At 39.6% G+C, this 24,117-nt stretch overlaps 1 protein-coding gene across 7 annotated transcripts; it reads left to right on the top strand.

Annotated features, from left to right (window-relative positions):
* Nucleotides 1-727: 727 nt before the first annotated feature.
* Nucleotides 728-19,383, top strand: GYG2 (glycogenin 2). Of its 7 annotated transcripts, XM_074858887.1 has the most exons (10): nucleotides 729-930; nucleotides 5,732-5,884; nucleotides 6,621-6,762; nucleotides 8,508-8,682; nucleotides 9,992-10,154; nucleotides 10,717-10,843; nucleotides 11,767-11,989; nucleotides 13,119-13,256; nucleotides 14,943-15,053; nucleotides 16,980-19,383. In XM_074858887.1, the coding sequence occupies exons 3-10, from the start codon at nucleotides 6,707-6,709 to the stop codon at nucleotides 17,139-17,141; spliced, it is 1,155 nt and encodes a 384-aa protein (XP_074714988.1). In that variant the 5' UTR covers nucleotides 729-930; nucleotides 5,732-5,884; nucleotides 6,621-6,706; the 3' UTR covers nucleotides 17,142-19,383. The 7 variants fall into 7 exon arrangements, with proteins under 7 accessions (XP_074714992.1, XP_074714986.1, XP_074714991.1 ...); XM_074858891.1 differs by lacking the exon at nucleotides 5,732-5,884 and having other exon boundaries at nucleotides 728-930; nucleotides 15,002-15,053; XM_074858885.1 differs by lacking the exon at nucleotides 5,732-5,884 and having other exon boundaries at nucleotides 728-930.
* Nucleotides 19,384-24,117: the final 4,734 nt, after the last annotated feature.

The raw sequence follows: 24,117 nt of genomic DNA, 5'->3' as shown, positions 1-24,117 counted from the left end.
CCACGACGGTGGCCGGGCCCCGGGCACTCCCCGCTCGCGGCGCGGCGGGTGCTCGGCCACGGTGCGGGGCCCTCCCTTCTCCCTGCCACAGGGTTTGCTCTTCTCTTCGACGTCGGCCTGAGCCGCCGCGCAGTCCCGCAGGGGCCGGCTCCCTCTCCCGGCAACAGCGGTGGGGGGGTGCGTGGGGGCCCTTCCCCAGCGCCCCCGAGCAGCGCGCAGGCAGCCGGCCGGGGCGGGCGGCCCGAGAGGAGGCACCTCCGCAGGTCCCGCGGAAACCCGCAGCCCCGCGGGCGGCGGGACGGGCGGGAGGAGAAGAGACTGGAGGCGAGGGACGCCCCCCGGCCGCCGCCGCCATGTCGGGCGGGTGGGCGGGCGGGGTGGGCGCTGCCCCGCCGCGGTCCATGGGGCGGGAGCGCCGCGCCGCGCCGCCAGGGGGCGCCGCGGTGCCGCCGCTGCCGCCGCCGTGCTGCCGCTGCTGCCGCCGCGCGTGGGGGGCGCCGGTCGGACGTGGGGGCACCGGGGCGACCCAGGGCAGCGGGGAGGTGCGGGGACCCCGTCCGGCTGCGGCTGCGGAGGCCGAGCTCCGGGCTCAGGGCGCTGCGGGGGCGCACGGCGGGGCGGGGGGCGAGGGGAGGGTGGCCCCTGTGCGGTAAAGTCAGTGCCGGGAACGGGGGGGCGGGGTGGGTCGTGCCAACCCTCCCAAACGGTCTCTGCCGCTAATGCCGTTTCTCTGCCGCTGCGCAGGAACCCCTGCGAATATAATTCACCTCCCACTGTCTTCAGCAGGAAGGAGGCTAATCCCATTTTGCGATTTACCGCGCCCGCCGCCAGCAGGTGAGGCGGCGGCGGCGGCGGCGGAGGTGGGCGCCGTGGGCCCGGGCCGTGGGTCGTGCCCCTGCCCCTTGGCCCCCGCCTGCCGCAGGATGTCCGGTGAGTACCGCGGCTCCGGCCCCGGGCGCTGCCCCAGGGGCTGCCGTCGCGTTTCGCAGCAGCCGCCTCGTTGGTGTTCGGCAGCCCCGCAGGGACGGCCTCGCCGCTCCCCCCCCCCCCCCCCCCCCTCCCCGGGGGTCCTTCTCCCTCCTCACACCCCGGTGCGGGCGAGGGTCTCTGCTGTTTCGTTATCAGAGGGGACTGTGCTGCAATGAGCAGTCTCAGATTAGGATTTGAACTGTTCGGCTGGTGGGATGAAAGAGGTCAATTCATTGGTGTCTTCTGCTTGTATGTACAGACTGGCCTACCCAGGCCTCTGGGCGCTTTCCTGGTGGATCTGCAGGGTGACCGACCCGGGTGGGCACCCCCAGGCTGAGGCAGATTCAGAGAAACCTTTCTCACTTCCTCTCTTGCATAGCACCGGTATTGGTTTTATTCAGTTATCCTAAAAGCCACGAGGGACCGGTTCAGGGCTAACCGCACAGGGTGGTTACAGGTGCTCTTTTGTTTCTTGAATGTGCTCGAAAAACTGAAGAACTTGAGGGGCAGCCCTCCGAAGTTGGGTTTGTTGAACCGTTTGAAGGGTGTCACAAACATACCTTCCTCAGGCATTCCACCTGGTGGATCCCAAGTTTGAATTCATGTATGTGGCACCTCAGTGTTGGAGGAAGCTGCAGGAAGGGGGTCTGCAGATTAAAGGGTTAGACGACTGTGGGTTGGTTTGTGTTGTGGGTTTTTTTGAAAGGAAGGTGGAAAGACTGGAAACATCTAACTTAATGTATCAAGTCCTCTGTGCTGTCTTTGGACTGCTTAAGCAATTACTACTATTTTTTTTCCAACTGGTATGTTACTGTTTTGGGACTAGTTTTGGGTGCTATGTGTTAGTCTCATTTGCATATTATAAGATTGTGGCATTTGATTTTTCATAAGGATTATTTACTTTCTGTTGAATAACAAAATTGAAGGATCTTGAAGCAGAATGTAACTGTTCCTAACTGAAAGATACATAGTAAAAGCTGCACAAAATGAGAAACAAGTCCTCTTTCTGTAGCGTCCCAAGATAATGGTTGTAATCCTGTCCATTAAAATTTGGTATTGTTTTACTAAAGGATAAGAGAGAGTCTGGTTTTGGATCAGGCAGAACTTTGTTAGACCAAGAGAAATACTGCATGCCACCAAACATCAATTTATATTCTGTTATAAAAAGGTCTGTGTAAACTGTCGGTTGTGCCACCTTCATCGGTAATGTAAATGTTTCTGCTATTGGACCCAGACTGAGGAAGCATGGGAATTAAAATTGCCAGCTGTCATTTGTTTACCTGGGCAAGAACTGATTCTTTGCTGAAAACTTGTCTAGTAATTTCTGATGGTGGTCTGATATAGGTTTTTGTCTGACATCATTATTCATTTTACCGACTTATAACAAAATACTTCTTGACTGCTTCTAAGGTTGTGGGTGTCAGCTGGAGCAGAGCTTTCTGTTCCAAGTACTTCTGATACAGTTGTGCTAGGTCAGAGAAGTGAGAAGGCCTGTAGCTTTCTTTTTATCTTTGCAGTAGTCTAACACATCTTCACTGAGACACGCTTCTGGGGAAGATGCATAGGGACCTCTGTGTGGGAGAAGAAGCAGCAAAAGTGTTGTCAGAAAACATGATGTGAGTTGGGGCTGTGTTATGGCATTGTCTCTCAGGATTTCAGAAAGGTGCTTTGGGCTCAGTTGTCACAGGTCCAGACTGCAGCCTGCCTGTCCTGCAGATTGTGTCTGAGGCAGAAGCGGGGGAGGTGACAAAAGAACAACAGGTGGTACCAGGGAGGAATTTAAAGCAATTGTACAACGTTGGTTAGTATGGATGGCAGTACGTACTGGGAACCTAACCAGCTTGTTGGACGCTTTTAGCTATTGATTTACCTACTCTTATTTTTATGCATAAGATAGCAATGTGTTATTTAGAACAGTTTTGTAGGAAAGTTGTAGCATATGAGTCTCTGGTCTCCTACTGAAATTTTGGAGTGGGCAACTTGGCAAATTTGAGTTGTTACTCTAGGAGCCACAGCTAGAGCACATTTATCCTTTCTCTGTCTATTAAAAGAAAGACCAAAATATGTTTAAAGCTATGTCTGGTGGATTATGGAAAAAACCTTACCCTACTTAAACTTGTCTTGAAGCTGGCAGGTGCACGTGGTTCATTCAGTACATGTTCTTACAAGTCACTCCTGATTCTCAGTGGGTAACTGGTGTTTGCTCATTCCCTCTCTTTTCTTTGAACATCAAAGTGAGCACCACCCTGTCTGCTTGCTGGTGTGGATTCTAAGTAAAGCTTTTAGCTGCCCTGGAACTGGTTTTCAGGCCTGTTGAAGAATTTTGCCTCTGGCAGTGTCAGAGGTACCACTGCTGTGAGTAAGTAGTGTAAGAAGTTGGTGATCTTGGCTAAAAAACTGTAAGTTTCACATAAAATCATCCTGAATGTAGTGATTCACATTAACTTTGCTGTCTTTTCTGTGTTGCTATCTGTAGCTGCAGAGTGGGCTCCAAAATAACTCACCAGAGTTATTTGCTTGAAAAACCTCAGTTAGTTCTAAGAAACTGTTGTTAGGTATTAAAACTGAGGAGCCACTGCTGATGACAACGATTTCTAAATTTACATCTTCATGTACTGTGTGGTAATCCAGAGAAGATAAATGAGCAGATTTATCAATTCATATGACATGGTTTTAATGTGATCCTAATCATACACTTACTTTTCTCATAATTCACTGAGAGTCAATGGTATTAGCCATAGGGTTCCACAACTTGAAAGCAATTTGCTTGAAAACTTAATACTGTTCACACTAGGTGTTTTCCATGAAAAATCCTGTTGTTGTTCAGCACAAAGACTTGAAAGTTATGCACTTGACACTTAAAAAAAAAAAAAAAAATCCAGTTGCAATGAATTTTAAATGCCTACACCTTTGACTTTCAAACTTAAAATATCAAATCTTTTTCAGCTTAAAGTCAGTGAGTGAAACCCTGTGTACATTAGATTTAATGCAGCATTGTTCTTGATTTCTGTTAAATGGGAATTTTCAGGTAAATGGTTTACTTTCAAAAGTTTATATGAAAATCTGATCCTTAGTTTTCAGTTACAAAAATAAAACATTTACTTACAGGAACAGTGTTCCAAAGTACAGAATAAATGAGGCAAGTCAAGTAACACTTCTTCCTTGAAAACAGGGATTAGATGAAAGAACAAGTAATGATTAAATCTTTTTATTTTAAACTCCCTATGGATCCTTAATGAATCAGTGATGCCCCTGTATGATTTTAAAATAGCTAGGATGCACTTCTCTGCATGAGAAATACATTAATGTTGCATGTTTTCAGTCAATTTATTTAATTATTTCTGTAATGATTCACTTCATCAAGAAGGCCATAATATGTGTCCCACATCTGATTCTCAGATCAGACAACTGGTTTCTTTTCTGTGTGAGGTATTAGCAAGAGTTCTTAGAAGCTGTATTTGTTCAGCAGTTTGCTTCCTTGTGGTTCTGACCACAACTTTTGCTCCAGAGTTACAGGGGATGAAAGCATATGTAGGATGTGGTAATTTGCCATACCAGCTTGCTGAACTATTTGATGAGTAGCTTGTGTATTTTTAGATCTATTACTTAAGTAAAGGTTCAGCTTCTGTAGCTAAAAGAATTTGCAGAAGCAATAAGGTTATGTGTTCAGTTTTGTGTTTCTTTTTTGAAACAGTATTTTAAGATTTAAGCTCCCATTCGTTTCACAGTTTGCTTTTGTATTAACCTACCTCCCACTTTCCTCTCAGTAGTGGTTTTATTACCTTTATTTGGCTGAAGATGCTTGTTGCCTAACACAAAAGTGCTTTTCTTTGCTGACTCTTTGTGTCTTTTAAGAATAATTTTATTGCTAAAGTAGCTTTCAGTGTTTTATTATTTTTTATTGGTTTTTATGTATGTTTATATTTATTCATTTAACCTTTTGGAAAATTGCAGTAGGAGCAGTTTACTTGCACAACTGTCATTTTAAACCACTTCATCTAAGCAAATCCTTATTAATTGTTTTCTGGTACACACTTGCTCAAGCTGTTATGATAACAGGAGATCTGAAGGCTCCTGTTTTGATCTGCTGCTTCTGGAAATTGTGATTAAAAGTGTTGTTGGAGATTGCTTAGCTGAGGGATTGGCAAACTATTTTAAGTTTAGATAGATTATTGGGGTTTTTTAGGTCAAGTTTAACACTACTGGAGTTCTCCTGAGGTACAGGGATCTGTTGTGATGTCAGCAAACATAAGGTGTATGTGCCTGATTCAAATTCAGGTCTGGCTGGGGATGAGCGGGAGGTAGGGAAAAAGGGGGGGAAGAAGACAGCAGATCAGTGGGTCTGAGCTTTGCTCTGCATTCAGAGGACATGAAAAATGAAAATACTTAGTACCTGAGAGTTTGTCACCAGCACCAACCATACTTCATTGCACACCTTGATGTTAGGTTAGAGATTTGAACTCATTTGTTTTGGCAGCTTCTGGCTGAGGCAGCCATGAGGTCATTTGTTGGGTTCTCTGCAACTAGTTCCATGAGATTCTTTCCTAGCGTCTCTCACAGAGCCTGGAAACTGCATGAAAGGGTGGGTTTTTTTGTTGTTATTGTTTGGTCCTTTTAATTTATTTAACATAATTGCTTGTCCCTTAATATGATGGTGGTTTTAAACAAGTAATTCAGCACAAGTATTTATTGAAGCTCTAGAGCTCAGTGGAATTACCCTCATCTGTGTGACCCGCTCATCTTGTTCTGGTTAATTTTGCAGCCTAGAAAGCTGAGGTCTTCCTCCTGCTCTGAGGATGCTGTTCACCTTGCTGAATCGTAGGTTCTGTCTCTCCCCAGGAGAACCCCAGTAACGGTGGTTCTGTCAGAGGGCAGAGCTGAAGAAGCAGCCCCTGGTGATACTGCCACAGGCCTGGTATCTCTGCAAAATACATTATGTCTGCTATTGTGCAGGAGTTTAGCTTGCTTGCTTTTTTATTGTAATTTTTTCCTGTGTGTTTCTTGACAATGAGGAACACTCCTGATTCTCTTGGAGTTACTTGAGGTAGGGATCCTTAGTTTCTGGGAGATGTACCAATCTCAGTAGCAATTTCTTTGCATTTGTTCAGCCAGCACCTGTTACTCCCATACAAATAGGACAGAGCAAAGGACGATGCCTGTTGGGTTGATTCAGTGAGGTTATGGAAAGGACATTTCTGGCTAGTACTTAGCATCCTGGGTTTTTTCCTTAGCTTTTAACACTGTATAAACAGGAACATTTTCCTTATCGGTTGTATTATGCTGTGTTAGTTAAATGTAAAATCTAAATATTTACAGATTGACTTTTTTTGATTAACATCCTATTTAGGCAATAAGACTTGGGAAATTATTTGTTTAAGGCTAGTCCAAAAACTTCATACCTGTTATTATGTAAATCAGGCAAACAAAAAATTACAAAATTCAGAAACATACATTCTGCAATCACATTCAATGGATTTTCTATTCAGTTGTGTCTTCTGGGGGAGTTTGGGAAAAAAAAGAGCTTATCACAGGAACTGCAGGTTGTTATAAGCCACAGCCTGTTGGTTAGCTGGAGGAGGGAGATTGTAAGAACCTGCCAAAAGAGCTTATGTTAAAGCTGTAAAGTAACTCTTCTGAATATTTGCTCACAGTAACAGATCAAGCCTTTGTGACCCTTGCTACCGATGATGTGTACTGTCAAGGCGCTCTGGTTCTCGGACAGTCGTTGAGGAACCATATGACATCTAGAAAATTGGCAGTTCTAATTACACCAGAGGTTTCCAGTGGGATGAGGTAAGGATTCATGTATTTTTAGAGGTTGATGATACAGAAGAATAAACAACAGCATGAAAGATAGGCTTCCTGTGGATTTCACAGCATTATGTTTAGAAGTTCCCCCTTGGCTAGCGATTTCTGAGAGGAGTCCCGCATAACATCCATGATAAGATTGTAAACCTAATAAGAACTGACTTGCAGAAGTAGAGCTTGTGGCTGGAAGTTGTCTTAAGCCCATAACTGGGCACATAAGAAGAAAGTTCCAGAACTAAGATTTTAGTGTGTTGCTTTTGAGCTAAAATAAAGGCACTACTGTTTGTTTGTTTTGTTTTTTTTTCCTCAAGTGTTTATTTTTTAGAAGGAGCTAACATGTAACCACATGTGACATCAGAACTCTCCCAAAACCTTAGGGGCTCAGTTTCAGATGACTAATCTGAAAATATTGGTGCATGGCTATCATGATGAGAAATTAATTTATTTTGGCTTTTTTTTTTTTTTTTTAAAAATCACTTTCCAATTTGGGTTGTGATTTTACAGGCACTACAGAATTACATGTACAGAAATGTCATTAGATCTGCTGAACTCAAGCCCTGTTATTTGGAGAACTGTGTTGCTTGCTAAAAGGAACATGACATACCATAGCTACTTAAACTCTTAGTTCTGCTATGGCTTAGGAAGTGTGCAAGTTCCTGATTTCTGTATGCCATATGAAAGTATTTGCAGTGCATCTGGCTCAAGAGACATTTTTGCTGTGATTAGATGTACAGAAATCTGTTTTTACAGGTTTTTTTAAAGTATGGATTCTGTCGGAACACCGTAACCTTCCTGAGGGAATACTGTATACATTTGACACCTGTGTGGATACTAAGTCTATCAGTTTTTCCATCCTCATTCAGTGGGGGGGAAAAACCCTTTATAATTTATTTTTTAAATCAAGGATAGCATTAAAAAAAAAAAAAAGTACATCATTGAACTATGCTTCTAAAAACCTATATGTACTCTTAATTCTTTCCTAGTTAACTCCTGACCCTTGAATATGAGTCAAGCAAAAACTAATGACTCTGAAATCTAGATAATCAGCACAGGCTTTTCTTTTTCTGTGTTTGTGTGACATCCAGGACTTTGTAGTTAGTAGTGTAATGTAAATAAATAAGCTGTGTTTAAAAGGCTTTTTTCTTGTGTGTTGAAGGAAAATTACCTCTTTTGGTATCACCTCCCAAATTCTCATGAAAGATATGCATAGAAAAAAGACATTTGAGACAATTTGTAGTAGTGAGGAAGTATATATTGCCTGTTTTAAAAGGTGCAGTTTGGAAGCTGCATTTACTTGGGCATAATAGGTGCAAATAACTGTGCTGGCAATGCATGCCACATCCTGTGCGGTGCACGGGGAACACAGTATGGTGCTGCTCTTCAGAGACAACTGTGCAGGATGAAAGCTGTTTCAGTTTCTGTTGGTGTTTCTATAGGAAATTAAGTAACTAAAATAAGGATTGGTTTCCTCTCCATACAGCACCTGTCACTTTTGAGGTGCTGGCCCCACAGCAGAAGAGGTGATGGCTTATGGCCTGATTGACAGCTGTCTCTTCAGCAGACTGCTTATAAGGGCTTTTGACTTGTGACTTCTCATTCTAACCAATTGATCTAGCCTTTGTTATTGTCATAATAAATGTGATACTGTATGTCACTGTTTTCATGCCAGAAGTGACCTCTGATGAACCTCTCTAAATTCCCTTCTTTATCTCCACTGCTTGCTCTGGTAGGTCAGTCCTCCACAGCGTATTTGATGAAGTCATAGAGGTGGATGCACTTGACAGTGCTGACTCAGTCCGTTTGGCTCTGATGCAGAGGCCAGAACTGGGTGTAACCTTCACTAAGCTTCACTGTTGGACTCTTACTCATTATAGCAAATGTGTCTTCATGGATGCGGACACTTTGGTGAGTAGAGGGGGAGCTGTGGAAACGTTTGTGTCTGTCTTAAAGAGCTACTCTGAGTGCATGATGCTTCCATGTCAGGCAACCTACCAGCCTATGAAGTGGCCAGATTTTCTGGTAGTCACAAGGTTGCAGGAGCTCCAGCTGACATGTTTTGACAATGCTCACAGTTTTGCCAGCTGCACAGAAATAAACTCTGTTTTGAGAGTAGCCTCAGGACTGTCTTCAAAAGATATCACAAACAGTCTATGCAAACAGCCTTCTGATAGATGTTTAAAAGAGATCTCTCTCATACACTTTCATTTGGACTTACTCCGGTCAGAAAGGCAGGCGAGTTTTAAAATGAAGGGGAAAAAACCCCTAAAAGCCCAGAAATATTAATATTAAAAAAAAAATAATTTAGAGGTATAGAGATAAAAACAGCCATATTTTTGGCAAGGAAAATCATGTCAGTTTTCCCCTGCACTTACATGGTTCACTTTGGAAGACTGGGATGCATTTTTCATTTAATAGGACTGTATTTGAATTAGAAACCAAATTAAATTATTCTTCTCAGGCGGTCAGGTGGGGAGGCTTATGATTTCCTGCTTTACGTTACAGTTAAAGGAGGAAGACAAATATTTGGGTTTTTTTTTAAATTCAATGAAGTAATCTTTCTCCTAAAAAATTTTTCTCCTGCTTTGCACAGTGGCTCAATTGTGGGTGGGGTCCAGACTTTCAGTGACTGCACAGCTGTCTTTCCACCAACTTTAAAAGTGATCTTGGCCTTAACCTGATTGATTTTTCTCACTTCCTTGTGAAGCTTAAAAACCAAACCAAACCGAAGCAAACCTCTGTTCTTAACTTACATTAGAAAACTGGTAATAAGAGACAGTTTTTCTGCTACCCCTTTAGTCAGCCTGTTGCTAACTCAAATTACTTGGATTTTCAGCTTTCATTCATCTCTGTTGCAGTTACTAAAAATAGTGGACTCTGGGAAGGTGATCTAAGAAAGAAGAAAATTGTATGGTTTCATGGTATGTTATAGTATTTAAAGGGACCTTCTGCAGGATCTCCAAGGTTCATGAAATAATTTCACAAGGTTTGCACTTTTGTCAGAGAAATCATGGAGAACCACAATTAATGTTGCCTTATTATATTAAAAACAGATATTCTGGCCCCTAGCATGTTTTTGCATTGTCACTGCTTTTATGCTCTGCAAGCTATGTACTTGGCCAAACTAGCGATTTACTCCATTGGTACTGATTTAGCTGCTCATGTTCTAGAAAAACATTTGCCCTAACAATTTTTTTCTTTTCCTACTGTCTCTAAGGTGCTTTGCAATGTTGATGAATTGTTTGACCGAGAAGAGTTTTCAGCAGCTCCTGATTCTGGCTGGCCTGACTGCTTTAACAGTGGTGTATTTGTGTTCCGACCTTCTTTGAAAACTTACAACCTACTGCTCCGGTTTGCTGCAGAACATGGCAGCTTTGATGGTAAGGGGCAAGGCTTAAGGGATGAAGTGCAAGACATTAGATTCCTTCTCACTAAGCCATTTTCCAAAGCTTCCATGCTATTGGGCAGAATAGAGAAAGACAGGAGTTGTCTGGGCTTTACGTAACTGTCCCCACAAAAATTTAAGGTGCAGACCTTTGCTTCTTACACTGTACTTAAGACTCACCGACTTATTGTGGACTGTGATTCCCAGAAAATGTCAATGAAGGGACATTGTGTCTCAGTCTTATTCAGTAAGTTTTAATTTTACTGTCTGGTTTAGGAGAGAGAAATACAGCTGATCTTCAGTCTTCTGCTCTGAGGGAGACCAAAACCCTTTCCTACTCCTTTCTTCATATATTACAATAGGACTCCATTTACACTGAACTTGCATCGGAGTGGATCAGGTATTATTCACGTGTACCTGCTCACATGGCCATATTGTCAAGTCCAAGTTGCAGTCCCATGAACACACCATTCTCGGTCCCATCCTTGGACGTGAAATTTTGATGTAAATTTGAGTGTATGCATAATTATGGTAATACCGGTTTTTATATTCTTTAGGAGGTGATCAAGGCTTGTTGAATAGCTTCTTCAGCAATTGGGCAACAGCAGATATTGGCAAACACTTACCTTTCCTCTATAACTTAAGCAGCAGTGCTGTATACACGTACGTTCCTGCTTTCAATCAGTAAGTAGTAACACTTCTGACTGACCGTAAACCTCTGTAGTTTGTTAACAAACATTCTATTATAAGAGAGAATAATAATGCCATTCTGTTGATTATAAAGTAGTCACAAATGATATGTAAAAATCATACAGTAGAAGCTTAAATGCAATATGAACATCTTGCATCTGGACACAGAGAGAGTCCCAGAGTTGGCTACACTGTCTCATACGTTGTTTCAGAGAAGCTTTACTCATGTTTGAAATGATGTAGATTACTTTAGCATTAGGTTCTGACAGCTTCACTTTCAAAGTTGTTCCTGTCTTTCCCAGTCAGTTCTACGGAAAAAATTGTTTGTTTGTTTGTTTTATTATTTAATTTACTTCTTAGATTCTTTTGTAAAACAAAATTTGTGCTAGTAATTACATGACTTCAGAAAATGCAGATAATTTTCTGGCAGAAGGCAAGCTGGATTTAGGGTGTCATGAGTTACTGTTCCAGTTGCACAAAACACTCTTACTGGAAGGTGAACTTAAGATGATGTATTAGTAATTTTTAATATGTGATTAGTAATTTTTAATATGTGATTAGTAATAACCAATTTTGTTGATTCAGTGTTTTAAGTGGTATTTATTTGTTTGTGAACAGAGTAGATAGGAGGACTGGAAATGGTACTGCAGGAGCCTGTCAGTTTCCTTCACAAACTTCTCTACTAGAATCAGCAGCTGGAAGAAAATGGCAACACAGCCTTTTGTTTTCTATATGCTAAATGAGATACCCTATGATAAGATAGAAAAAATACTAATATATATTCATATTGAATGTGTTGCTGTTGCAAAATGTTGAAATTATGTCACCAGTGAGAGTAAGCGTGTTTCCTTAGCAGTTTATATAAGCTAAAATACATATATATTTAATGTATATACCTGTATGTTTAATCTCTACAGTTTTGGTAGAGATGCCAAAGTTGTTCACTTCTTGGGAGCGACAAAGCCGTGGAACTACAAATATAACCCTCAAACAAAGAAAGTTATCCAGGACAGCACCACCTCTGGATCTTTTCATCAGCTGTCATTTCTTGCCCTCTGGTGGAATATATACAGTGCCAGTGTATTGCCTTTGTTAGAAAAACTTCAAAAGGTGGAAGAATCAGAATCTGAGGAATGCAAGGTAACTAATAAGGGGTTAGTGGGAATATGCTGGAATCACAACAAAAGTTCTGAAAATGATGTGGTTGCTAGAAGGAGAAATTACATGGAAAAACTGTATCTGTTGATTGGTAGTAACAGTGATTGCTTCTAGAAGCATCTAAACTAGCAGTTTAGGAAGGATTTTTAATACTATTGACTTTCCAAAGATTTCCTCAGCCCCCTTCTTAGTTGATGAAGAGTTCGTATGGGAATGTATGTGTATAGATTCTGCAAATTAAACAGAAAGTATGATACCAGAGAAGGTGATGATCTGGATATGAAAGAAACAGGTTTTTGACTTTTTGAAGGCAAGTTGATGTAGACCATCAAATGAGCCCTTGAACTATACTAAAATTTACATTTTCAGAACTGCATTCTAACTTGTTTTATGAAGGTCATAACAAATAAATCAGATTTACAAAGGCAATGTAAATAGTATTTAGGATGTTAGATACAGTACTCTGATGTCATCAAGCATTTACTCTTTAATTTTATTTTTTTTTTTCCTGAAAGGAAGTGCACAATGGATGGTTTCCATGAATAGACTAAAAAAATCTGTTGATAAATAGATGATTTCTTGGAGACCAGCAGCACAAAGTAATGAATAGGAGAAGTATGATTTTTAATTTTGTATGCAGACATGATCACTGCTATGCATATGTAAATATTTTCTTAATTTTTTGCAATATTACACTATTACCACTACTGAACTAATTGCATAGTCCCATAAGATCAGTTGGACAATTGCCATCAAAGCCCTAGAGAGGAATTTGGCTTGTTAACCTCATGACAAATTGGAAAGCAGAGGGAAGGAATGGGGTTTTTGATCTCATGCTTTAATATGTTTTGATTTTTTTTTTAAGAAATTTTGTGCAGTAAAGAAATATTTCAGCTATGGTAACATGAAAGTGGAAATACCTGTTAGATTTACCTCTTGATGATGCTGGCATACTCATAAGTGCTCTGAATCTGGGACCACAAATTTTTTTAATTTATTAACTTAGTCCTTAAATGCTGAAATCCCTGTAAGGAAGTGAAACTGTTGTAAATAAGATAGTAATTTCTTGCAAAATTGTATTTCAGTGGTGAGATGTTCTTATTTTTGTTAGCACGCTTTCAATGGAGTTGAAATTACACTGAAGAAGGTCAGTCCTGTGGCCAATTCGCTGGAAATGCCTGTGCTTCAAGAGCAGACATATGAAATATATCCCACAGCATGTTCACCTGACGAATTCACTTTCAAAGCTGTAAGTATGTTGCATATTGCTATATGCAGTAACAAAGTAAAATGATATACTAAAATGACACTTTTTTAGATAATGCTTCTGATCTGGGAGATTATATCTTCTTCAATTTAGCTGTAGCTATTGAATTTTCTTGCTAGTGTCAGAAATAGTCTAAAGAGTATTTATTTTCTTTAATCTTTAGTCACGCATTCATGATGTGTCCAGAGGTTGAAAGAGTTTGCATTGAATTTTATGAAGAGATTACTTATTGAAAGTTGTTAGGTACTTAATAAACTATGATAGAAAAAAAGTTCTGTTACCAAAGTAATGTTTTGACTATTAATACTCTATATTTAAAACTAGAATCCTTCCTCTCACTCCTCTGTAGAAATCTTTTTTTCCCCAGAAGTGCTGACTCAGTAAACTGTTCCCCAAATTTCTGTGATTTGGGCAACAAGGAGTGTCTTAAAAGAATCCACTGCTGAACACTGCAGGGGTCCTGGTTCTTTTGTCAGTCTTCCTGTATTTGCCTCTTTGTATTTGGGTGTTTCTGTTGCACTGACTCCCCTTATTTTATGCAGGAATTAAGTTGGACATAATAGCACAATCTTTCTGCAGGTATAAGTCATGACATGTTGTATGATAAACCATGCTACAGCAAGGTACAATTGGGAGAAAATAACGTTCTAATGTCATCTGCTATTGTAACTTGTGGACTACTCTGCAGTTTTTATTATGTTCCACGCTTCATCCCTTCAGAGTGTAGTTACTCCATAAAATAAAACTGTAGTCTTCCTTCCTTTCTTTTCCCTTGTGTGAAGGGTCTGAAGGAAAACTGCAAACCTTCCAGCTCTCTAACTTAATAATTTATTTGCAAAGGATATTTGCCTCATGCATCCAATTCCATTGGAAATGCTCAAACCAAATAGAGACACATTTTCAAGGTGTTTGAGGTAAAAGATTCATAATGTTCACTTAAAGCAGTGTAATTACAATTTAAATTTCTTTTGTTTTCTAATTACTAGGGTTGGTTTATCATAAGCTAATATTAATTAGAAATTAATAGCCTGATTCTCTTCTTACTTAGGAACACCATCATGCCACTTTTTGCTGCTTAGTTTCAGCAGTCTTGTGGGATTGTTTTGGTTTTGGTGGAAGAGACTTCAGAGTGGGGCCTGTCTACTCATTTATGTTTTGATATCTGGCAAAGGCAAATATTTGGGACAGTATTTTTGGGGCAATCTATTTTACCTCTGTTTTGGAATTCATTGTTCTGTTCTCATTCTACACATATAAAAAGCTCATGAGTTATAGGGCCAAGCTATTATCCTAAAATGAGATTTTTGTCATTGAAGTTTGGCCCCACGGATGGCAGGCATCTACTGTAAGCTAGCTTCCCAGGCTGTTTCTGTAGTCACTGAAGAGTAACAGCCACTCTTGAACCTATTTTAGGATGAGATGAGCTGCCCTCTGGAGGCACTTATCCTAGACTGATTATAGTAGGAGCTTTGGCTCAGTGCCATTTTGATAGCTAAAGCTGGGTGAGATGAATTTTGTCCTTGGTGATGATGTGTTTTGTTCCTTTTCCTCCCATCTGCTGCTTTTTCCTACCCCAAGAATGAAATCAATTTGTATTGTATGAATTCTTATGAAAAGGAAACTATGAAAAAATATTCTCCTAATAAAACTTCAGTGGCTGTATTTTAGCAACCTCTATATGAAGTTGAACAAAGTGGTTCTAACGTCCATCTCTCTGAGCCTGACAGAACTTCAGAACAACTTGTATTTCATCCTGCGTTTCAGGAAACCTCAGAACTGGTACATGTAGCTTTCTGCATTGTACATCTGTTGATAATTGTGTGCATGTCTCTGCTGCCAACATAATATTGGGAAATCTCAACTAACTATGATGTAATGTGCAAATAAATTCTTTAAATTTTTTGCTATGTAATTTCTTAACTGCTTCCAATACTGGGGTATAACCCCTTTCTAGTTTTCTTTTAAAAACTTCTAGTTTTTAAATGCATATTTTCCTGTGCTAGCCCCCAAGTAATAGATGCATGGTGTTAATTTTAGCTCTCCAATACTAATACAAGCAAAGCTGGTTTTTGGGGTTTTTTTTGGTTTTGGTTTTGTTTTTTTTTTTTTATCTTTTTTTTTTTTTTTTTACCTGCTGGAGTGATGTTTCCGAGCAAGTGGAAAATGAATGTACAGTGAGTCAGGCATGGAGCCGAAGTTACTCAGCTTTCTTTTGTGATCTTGCATTGCATTTATCTGTGTGCAGTGTGACAGCAGTGCCAGACTTGGCGTTGACGGGGGTGATGGGTTGTCAAGGACTTGTATCCTGTAAGGTACACAACACAGCCATTTTCCTAGTGAGGCCTTCTGTATGACTGTGAAGTACTACAGTGAAATACTTTGACAAATAAAACTGTAGGTGAAACTGTACCTCCCATGCAGCCAGCGATGTTTGGGCCCCAGCTAAAATTCTTCATTTCTAAAACCATGATGATTCTTGTCTTATTGTTAATGGCATCCAAAGCTGTTGATAAGGCTTGCCAATGCTAAAGAAAGGAATCTTCATGCATTACTGCAGTTATGTGTATACAAAGCCTGAAGATTAAATACCAAGTATTGCTGCATATTTGCATATATAGGGAGCAAGCATGCTCTTCAGAGTATTTATTCATATTTAGTCACATACAGAGTGGGATCCATGTGGGGACACATATGGAAGGATGCAGTTGCCTTAGCATATAGTGTCATGTTGGCTGTTTGAAATACCTTACCTGCTCTGCAGGTGCAGGTCTTGCACAAGTCCTGTGCTTTATCTGCCCCAAATTGGCAGATGTAATGGGTATTCCAGGGCACTTCGGCAGTTTAAGCGACTGCTTCCTGCCCATTAAATTCTATTCAGAAACATTTTTATATTCAATTTGTGAGGACTTAACTGGAAGTCCATTCTAGTTGATTTCATTTTTATTTATAACATGAGATGAGTTGTTTGCCTTGGAGCCTCTTGGAGCAGTATTGAAAGCAGGTTTTCATGGCTGCCTTGATTAGTCCTTGTTATATTTAATCGTTATTACTGGTTGTAATTGTTGGGATATCCCAGTTTTACTAGCATTGGTGAATCATGGACACAGTTTTTCTTCTATGTGGTTGAAATGATCACTAATAATGTGTCTTGCATTTGGGCACCTATGGTAACTTGATCTTGAATCATTTTGGACTGTCATTCAAAATGAACTAGTTATCTATGCAAAGAATAGTGTCAATCTTTTCAAGTAATTTATATGGGTCACATCAGCTAAATAATACTGATCTCACTGGAGATCAGATAAAACAAATGACCAAAAATTCTAGGAACTTATGTTCATATGAAAGCCTGTTGAAGACAAAATTTGCACAGACACATGTTTATACTTTATTGTAGGAAATATTCTCCTCTAACAGGCTGTATTTGTAATATTCTCACTGTGTTGTTGCTGAGTATGCCAAGATCTGAGTTAAGACAAGTAAAATAAATGTTTGGTATGCTCAAAGATGCTATGAAAAGTAGTAAAAGCATGGGAAAATGAGATCACATTATCAAAACAAGAATGAATGTCTGAATACTGTTTGTTTTATTGTTTTAACTGGGACTGTATAAAGCAGAAGATTGACATTTAAGGTTTAACTTCACAGCACTGAAATGAGAACAACTAAATGACTATATTCCCACTGTTCTGCCTCTTCCCACAGAACGAGGTCGCACATTCTGTTTCAGACCTGACTATTCACTTCAAACCAGAAGAATCAAGTCCAGAAGATGAACGAAGAAAATGGGAGGAGGGGCGTATAGACTATATGGGGAAAGATGCTTTTGAACATATCAAAAAGAAATTGGATGCATTTTTACATTAAGATGGAGTGTACTCACGATTTACATTTCTTCTAGAAATGCAATCCTTGAATACTTGGCTATCTTCATAGTTTATTTAACACCAAAGTTGAAGAAATAGATATCGATCCTCATATATTTTGGGGGAAGACTAACAGATACAGACTCTTGTTTTTTAACTGTTAAGTGTGCCATCTTTATTGTTATGTGTGTCTCATCTTCATTGTTCTCCCGTAGTGCCTTCTGAAGTATAATGAATGGTACCCTCTGAGTTTGAACTCTTATATTTATCATTCTTCCCTGCTCCTCCCCATAGCATTCTGCAGAAACAGTCATGAGTGTGAAACATGTTGGAAGTTGAGATTATTTCAAAAGTACTTTTACCTTTTCAAAGATGCTATAAAAAAAATTAAAACCTTGTTCTTGAAACCAAGTTAACACTTTCAAGAGCAACCGTAGTGTAGATTTCAATAGGAGAAAAAAGTGAGGAGATGAAATCCTGGCTTCATAGGAGCCTGCAGCAAAACTTTTTAATTTAGATATACTTAGGATTAGGGGAAATTCAGACTTCATCTGGGATCATTAGTGGATGTTCTCCCTATTTATAGGAAGCTGCTCAGCTTCATCACCAGCGTGATGAAGAGTGGTGTAAAACTCTTAAGATAGATCGATAATGTTTGTTAACCTTTTCTATTGTTGCTATAGGATAATGTTTTTATAATTATTGTTAGCTTTACTTGCATATTCAGAGTTGCAAATGCTGACACTATAGTGTAAACCTTCTGGTGCTTTATATCCATTTGTTTTACAGTACTTCAAACTGCAGTTGACAAAGGCATTCTTCTCCTTTAGGATGGTTGCCCCGTATTGCAGGCAGTTTGAATGCAACTGAAAACACAATTGGCACTTGTTTTAGTAAACAGGCCCTCTGAAGATCTTTTAAACAATAGCTGTGTGTGGGAACTAATAAATCTGTGAGTGTAGTTCCAGAAAAATCTACTGATGAGACTCAATTATATTAAGGATACTTATGGTGGATTGCTTTGTGAATTTGGGTATTTGAATTTGACTAATCTCAGGACAAACAGGGAAAAAGAAACACTTTGAAAAAAAGAAGCTTGACAGGCATGCTAATATGATAACATATTTGACACAGTTATTCATAATGTTACTCAATATTAGAATGAGAATTCTGCAGTGCCGATACCAGACTTGAAGCATGTTTCAGTGTTAATATGTCACCAATTTTGGTACAGATACAGCTAATGAAGTAACTTGGGAATTCTGTTTAAAAAGCAATGATGTAACATTATGCATCAGAGGGATTGCCGTAGCTGCTAGTGGGGAAAAAGGCAGGGTAGGAGAGAAGGAATTCTTATTTCTTTTCCTCCATCAAAAAGGATGGGGGTGGAATGACTTGCACAAATTAGGAAAGGAATGAAAGAGTCAAGAGGTCCCTTAAAGGAAGAAAAATTATCTTTGAGTATTTTAGAATTACTTTCTAATATTCACAATAGTGGATTTACTTTTACTTTTGTCTGGTATTTCTGATTTTATCTAGTTCTTTATTTCTCATTTATTCTAAGCACTCTTAAAGCGGGAATCTCTTTGGTGGGTCTGCTGAATTCAAGCTCCTAGTTGAAGTTAGATGTTTAGGGTCCCTGAGGTCAAAGAGAGAGATGTCCAGAAGATGTTTCTTCTGAATTTCTCCATCGATCACAAAGGGACCTCGATAGCCTGCCTCTCCAGGGAGGTAACCTTTGCATGTTAACACAGGTAGGTGTGTTCTGCCTCTTGCTGCGCGTGGCCCAGCTCAGCACTATGCGGAGATTGCAGCAGCTGCAGCACACTCTTACTCATGTGGCTTTTGATCTGCTCATTAACCCTGTTTCTTAGTGAACTTGTGCACTTCTGAGAAAGTTCTTTGTTTTATAAACATTATTGCTAATATAATTCAAACGGTGTTAGTTGACTACAGTTTCATATAGTCTTCAGTGTGAACTCATGCTTCTATGCAGCTGTACTTTTTACAGTAACTACTAGATCTTACTGGGCACATTAATTACATTGTGGGATAAAAATTACTGACATGAAATCAGTAACTGAAAGGCTTTAAAATAGGCATATGAATGTAGTAAAAGGAGCTGTCATAAAATACATTTGAAAGTGTGAATATGTAAAATGGTACTGTGCGTGGATTATACAATGTTTTGCAAAGAAATGTAGTGCATTAATGTCATGAAAATAAAATAGAAATGGAAAGGACGTATGAAATCGTGCTTATCAGATGATGGTGGGGCTACAGATTGTTTATGTTGTGACAGGGACTATTATTTGTGACCAACTGGATACTTTAATATGTTTTTTTAATTTTATTAAATTGCTTTTTATAGATTAGCACTACCAGCTGAGCAGAATTAAAAGGTGTGAGTTATTGCTACAGACATAGATAATTATTAGCTTTAGGATCTCTTAGCACAACAGTAGTTGGTTTATTGTATTTCATGGAGAAGTATAGCTGTGGTTAAAAAACCTGCCTGACTTTTTTGTGTACTCTCTTCACACAAAAAATGTTGAACTAGTTACAAGTAATGTAGTGTCATAGTGAATTCTAGCAGAGTACTGTTGTCACCAGAGTGTGAGAAGGGAGAATCTTGTAAATGAACCCAGAATTTGCAAGTGCTGTGGTTTGGGCAACATTCTTTGCTTTTACGGACAATATTTTGAAATCTTGGGGCCACAGGCAGGTCTGGGGGGTGTTACAAGCTGCATGTTGCCATGAACCACAGGGTTGAGGTTTGCTAAGTCAAAACATGACTTGGAACAAAACAAGCTGCACCTAGAATTTCTTCCACATTAAAGTGTGGTATAGTCCCAGGTATTTCTAGGGTAAAGGAAGTGAAGAAATGTAGGGGTTTTGGTGGCTCCTTCCTCCCTAATCAAGACATACTTTCACTTTGTTAGTTTGGAAGGCATTGTAGAATAATAACCTCAATGACATATAAAGGGAAAAAAATGGCATGGTAAAATGAGAACCACTGAAGATCTTTTACCAACTGGTCCGTGCATGCATGTGACTGAGAGTTTTGTCCATATTGTTTAAGCCCTAGTGATCTGAGAAGCAGCTGTAGGGATTTTGAAAGACCAGACTCTGACCTATTACTGTGTGGCAGACTCTGTATTTAAAGAGGACAGCTTGTTTTTAAAACAAAACATGCTGATTCTTCCTCAGTCGTATGCTTAGAGTTATTCACAGCTATGCTTAGAGGGTAATTTTATTTGCCATACAACAGTTTTATTGGGTGCTCTTCATGTATAAACAGGAGATAGTGTAGGCGTGCCACAAGGAAAATTCTTGAAAATTTTAGACATGTGGGTTAATGCACTTTCCTAGCCTACAGGAAAAGGAGATTGTTGTTCTTGAAATACCATTTCACTTACTGCCTGGTGTCTTGTGAGGACCTTTCCAGTTGGGTTGTTCTTGGGAGAGAAGAAATTTTCTTTGTCTCTCTAGTTCAGTGAGCTCACATTAGTTGTTTTGTAAGGCTGGTATTTGAAAAAATGCTTATGTTTTTTACCTTGATTTTTCTGTCCGTGAATGGGAGGTTGGGTTAGTAGCAGGTGGCTTTATAAGTTTGCATGCTCTGAAAATGTCTACTTGTTTAACAGAAGCAAGTCTGCAGCATGACTATTTATTCCTTAATGGATCTGACTCTGTTTTGCTCATCTAAATTGTTTTGCTTCCTATGACTTTGAAAGTAACATGAGATGGGCTTGTTTTTTCTTAATTCACATCTCTAATATTTTTACCTTTGTGTATTTAGGTGAGTCTATGAAAAAAAATGTTTTATATATTTGATTCCTTTTTCCCCCCAGGTTTCTTAGCATCATTTTGGCATTTTATTGGCATGGTTTTGTTTTGTGTTTGTGATTTTTCTTTTTTTTTTTTAAAAAAATCAGCCCTATAAATGAGATTAAATGCATAGCAGTCAGTTCTTAGAGTAGCCTGTAAAAATACAAGTCAGTTAATACTAGTCATTGAAGTAGACTGCATTTTCAGTATATTGGTTGCAAAACGCTTCAGCTGAAATTCTGTTCATCCTAAATTGGATGGCTCATAAATAATAGTTTCTTTGGTGCTGACAGTTAAAAAGGGTGACACTCAAGCAATACATCGCATCCTGGTATAAACTTTCAACTTGTAATAACAGCATACCATAATTATAGCAAAGGTAGCTAAAAAAAATAGTTATATATAATTGACTTTAAACATGATAAAAACTAACTAATTATTAGAAGACTGACAATGATATACTACGAATAAAGGAAAAAAGTACAGTTGCAAGTATTTTTCCTGAATTTTACTTTGACTGTTGTTAGAACCTTTTTGACTTCAACAAAGTGGAGGGGGAAAAAACCCCAAAATTCCAAGAGAGCCAGCCTCTGATGTGATTATTTTAATACTTTTCCCACTTCAGGATGGCATGACATTAACTGCCTTGGAAAAGGGTTTTCCCCTTTTATGGTACAGGGTTCTGTACCATGATAAATATAGGTGGTTTTCCTTTAGAAGTGTAATATCAGAAACAGGTGGTTTGTTTTACTTTAGAGGAATACAATTTTCAAAGTCTTCTCATAGTATTAAATTCCTGGAGCAAAACTAATAGCATGTGGCAGGTGGGTACCTGTTTTATGTTTTGTTTAGTTTAAAGACCTTTTTTATTTTTTTGGACCTCCATACATTTTTTTGTGTTTCCAAACCTTTTACTTAGAGCTTTTAGACAACTGGCAGAATGGAAGCCAGGGTTGTTTGGAGCCTGTAGTATCCCCATTTATCTCAGAAATGTGGTGTTGGGACTTTTTTTAATATTTGTTCTTGCTTTCAAAAAAATCTTTGTAATGCAGTCGTATGGTGATTCAAAGAGAAACTAGGTTTTTAATAAATTTGATTTTTACAGAGTTGTTTAGATGTAAAGTTACCATCAAAACATTCTACAAAAATCTAATATTTTATTCAGTTCAACTATACATGTGTGTGTATTCTAACGTACAGTGTGGAAGTGAGAAAAAGTGGTTTTGATATTTACTCCTTCTTTTTGGTCATTTATGTAAATGCTTCTCAAATATACTCAAGAGTCCTCATGAGTTTCAAGCTGGATAAACTGAGCTCAAATTGCTTTTCTTGGTTTATCTATTATACAATTATTTTGCATCCTCAGATGATGGGATCTTGTGATCCATGTGCTGGCTTTCCCTTGGGTCTCAGCAGGGAGCGAAGTGACATGTCTGATATTTAAACACAGTGAAGTGAGGTCTCCTAGAAGCTTGTTGTCTCACTCCTGTGAGACTTGAAAATTACTTTGTTGAGTCAGTCTAATGCAGTGATTCCAAATGTCATTTAATAATGATCAAACTATTTAGACGGAAGTCAGCTTCATACAACATGGATATCAAACATTTAAACAGTTCAGCCACAGTTCTTTCAGTAAACCCAAACTTCATTTGTTACAGAGTAGTGTTTCCCTCTCTATGGTGTCTATATTTAACCATGTGTAGGCACTTTCTCCTATAGTTAACACTGGCTTGGAGATTTGCCAGTTGTCTCAGGTTTTCTCAACAGGCCATTTTATATGGTGCTTGCTCCCATCTACGAAGGGAGATGCTGAGAAAAGAAGGGATAAAGCATATAATTTAACTTTTATTCTTACATTCATGTATTTTGCAAAAGAACATTATAGATGGTTTTTCAAACAAACCTAGGTAACTGACTTAAGAGTTTATTTCTTTCAGTATTATTCAAATGCAAACAGCTTTTGTAACAGCTTTTTACCTATTAATTCATTTTATGTGGAAATGTGTACCAGAACAACTCTTAAGTGTGATGTTGGGTTCACCTGCTTTATGGGGAATATACACTTACCAGGAGATTGGAATAATAGCTTGTGCAGAGATTGCATGCTCTGGTTAGAGTGTATACAGATGAAGAGATCAGCAACCACTCCATGGCTAGGATCTGCAGAACACAGGTAAAATGATTTACCTCCTTCCCCTGCTTACCACTGTCTCCTCAATACTTGCATCTTTTAAGATACGTTTAGCTTTAGACAGCCAAAGGAATTTAGGACTGAAAATACTCTTCCTTCCTGCCCCCCATATTTTTTGAAGTGACACTGTGCATCCTATTTGGTAGTTTCCCATTACTTTGTTCTCCTTGTCACCAGCGGATTACCCCTGTGTGCACTATGTGCACTCTTCCTTCCTCTCTCTCTGTGTGGGGAGAGCCCACTTCCCTGTGCCTGGCTGAGGTCTCTTAACAGTTACTCAACAAAGCCAGTTGTTCGATGTTGCCAGGCCTGTTTCCTTCCCCTCCTGCCTGAAAGCCCCCTGGCTTTCCACAGATGCTGGCCAAGATGAGATTATCTGTGTTTGGATGTCAGGAAGGCAGTACGTGTATTCACGTGAGTCCTTAGTGTCTGACTATATGGCAGTTTACCAAATTGACCTTTCAGAGGAGTGAGGTGTTGCACAAATGTTTGATATTTACTTTTATATGGGGTGATTTATCTTCCTGTGAGGTGAAGGGCAGGCTTGCATGATGGACATGGTATAAGCCAATCCAAATGCACTTTGTTGATGTTGCTAGCTCTTAGCCTGGCTTTAAACTTGGGTCAAAAGTGTTCACACTGTGCTTGGAGGTGGATTTCGGGGGTTTTACTGATGTACTGGGCTTCCTAGTCTGTCAGCAGGAGCTTGGAACATATGCTTACATGCTGCGTGGGTGCTTGAACACCTTCCCATCCCCTGGTAAATGCTCTAATTGTGGACTTGGCTGTGACTGGGCATGTTCTTGCATATAAACAGGGTGGGCAGGTGGGATGGGCAGTGAGGTGAGCTGAGAAAAAGTTTATTCTTATGCTTAACTGACAACGCAGATGTTACCAAACTGACTGGCTTGACTCTAGAGAACAGCTTTTGGCTTTGTTCCCCACTGAGCAATAA

The sequence above is a fragment of the Strix uralensis genome, chromosome 2 (genome assembly GCF_047716275.1).
Source record: "Strix uralensis isolate ZFMK-TIS-50842 chromosome 2, bStrUra1, whole genome shotgun sequence".
Taxonomy (NCBI): domain Eukaryota; kingdom Metazoa; phylum Chordata; class Aves; order Strigiformes; family Strigidae; genus Strix; species Strix uralensis.
This window is presented reverse-complemented; position numbering and strand designations above follow the sequence as displayed.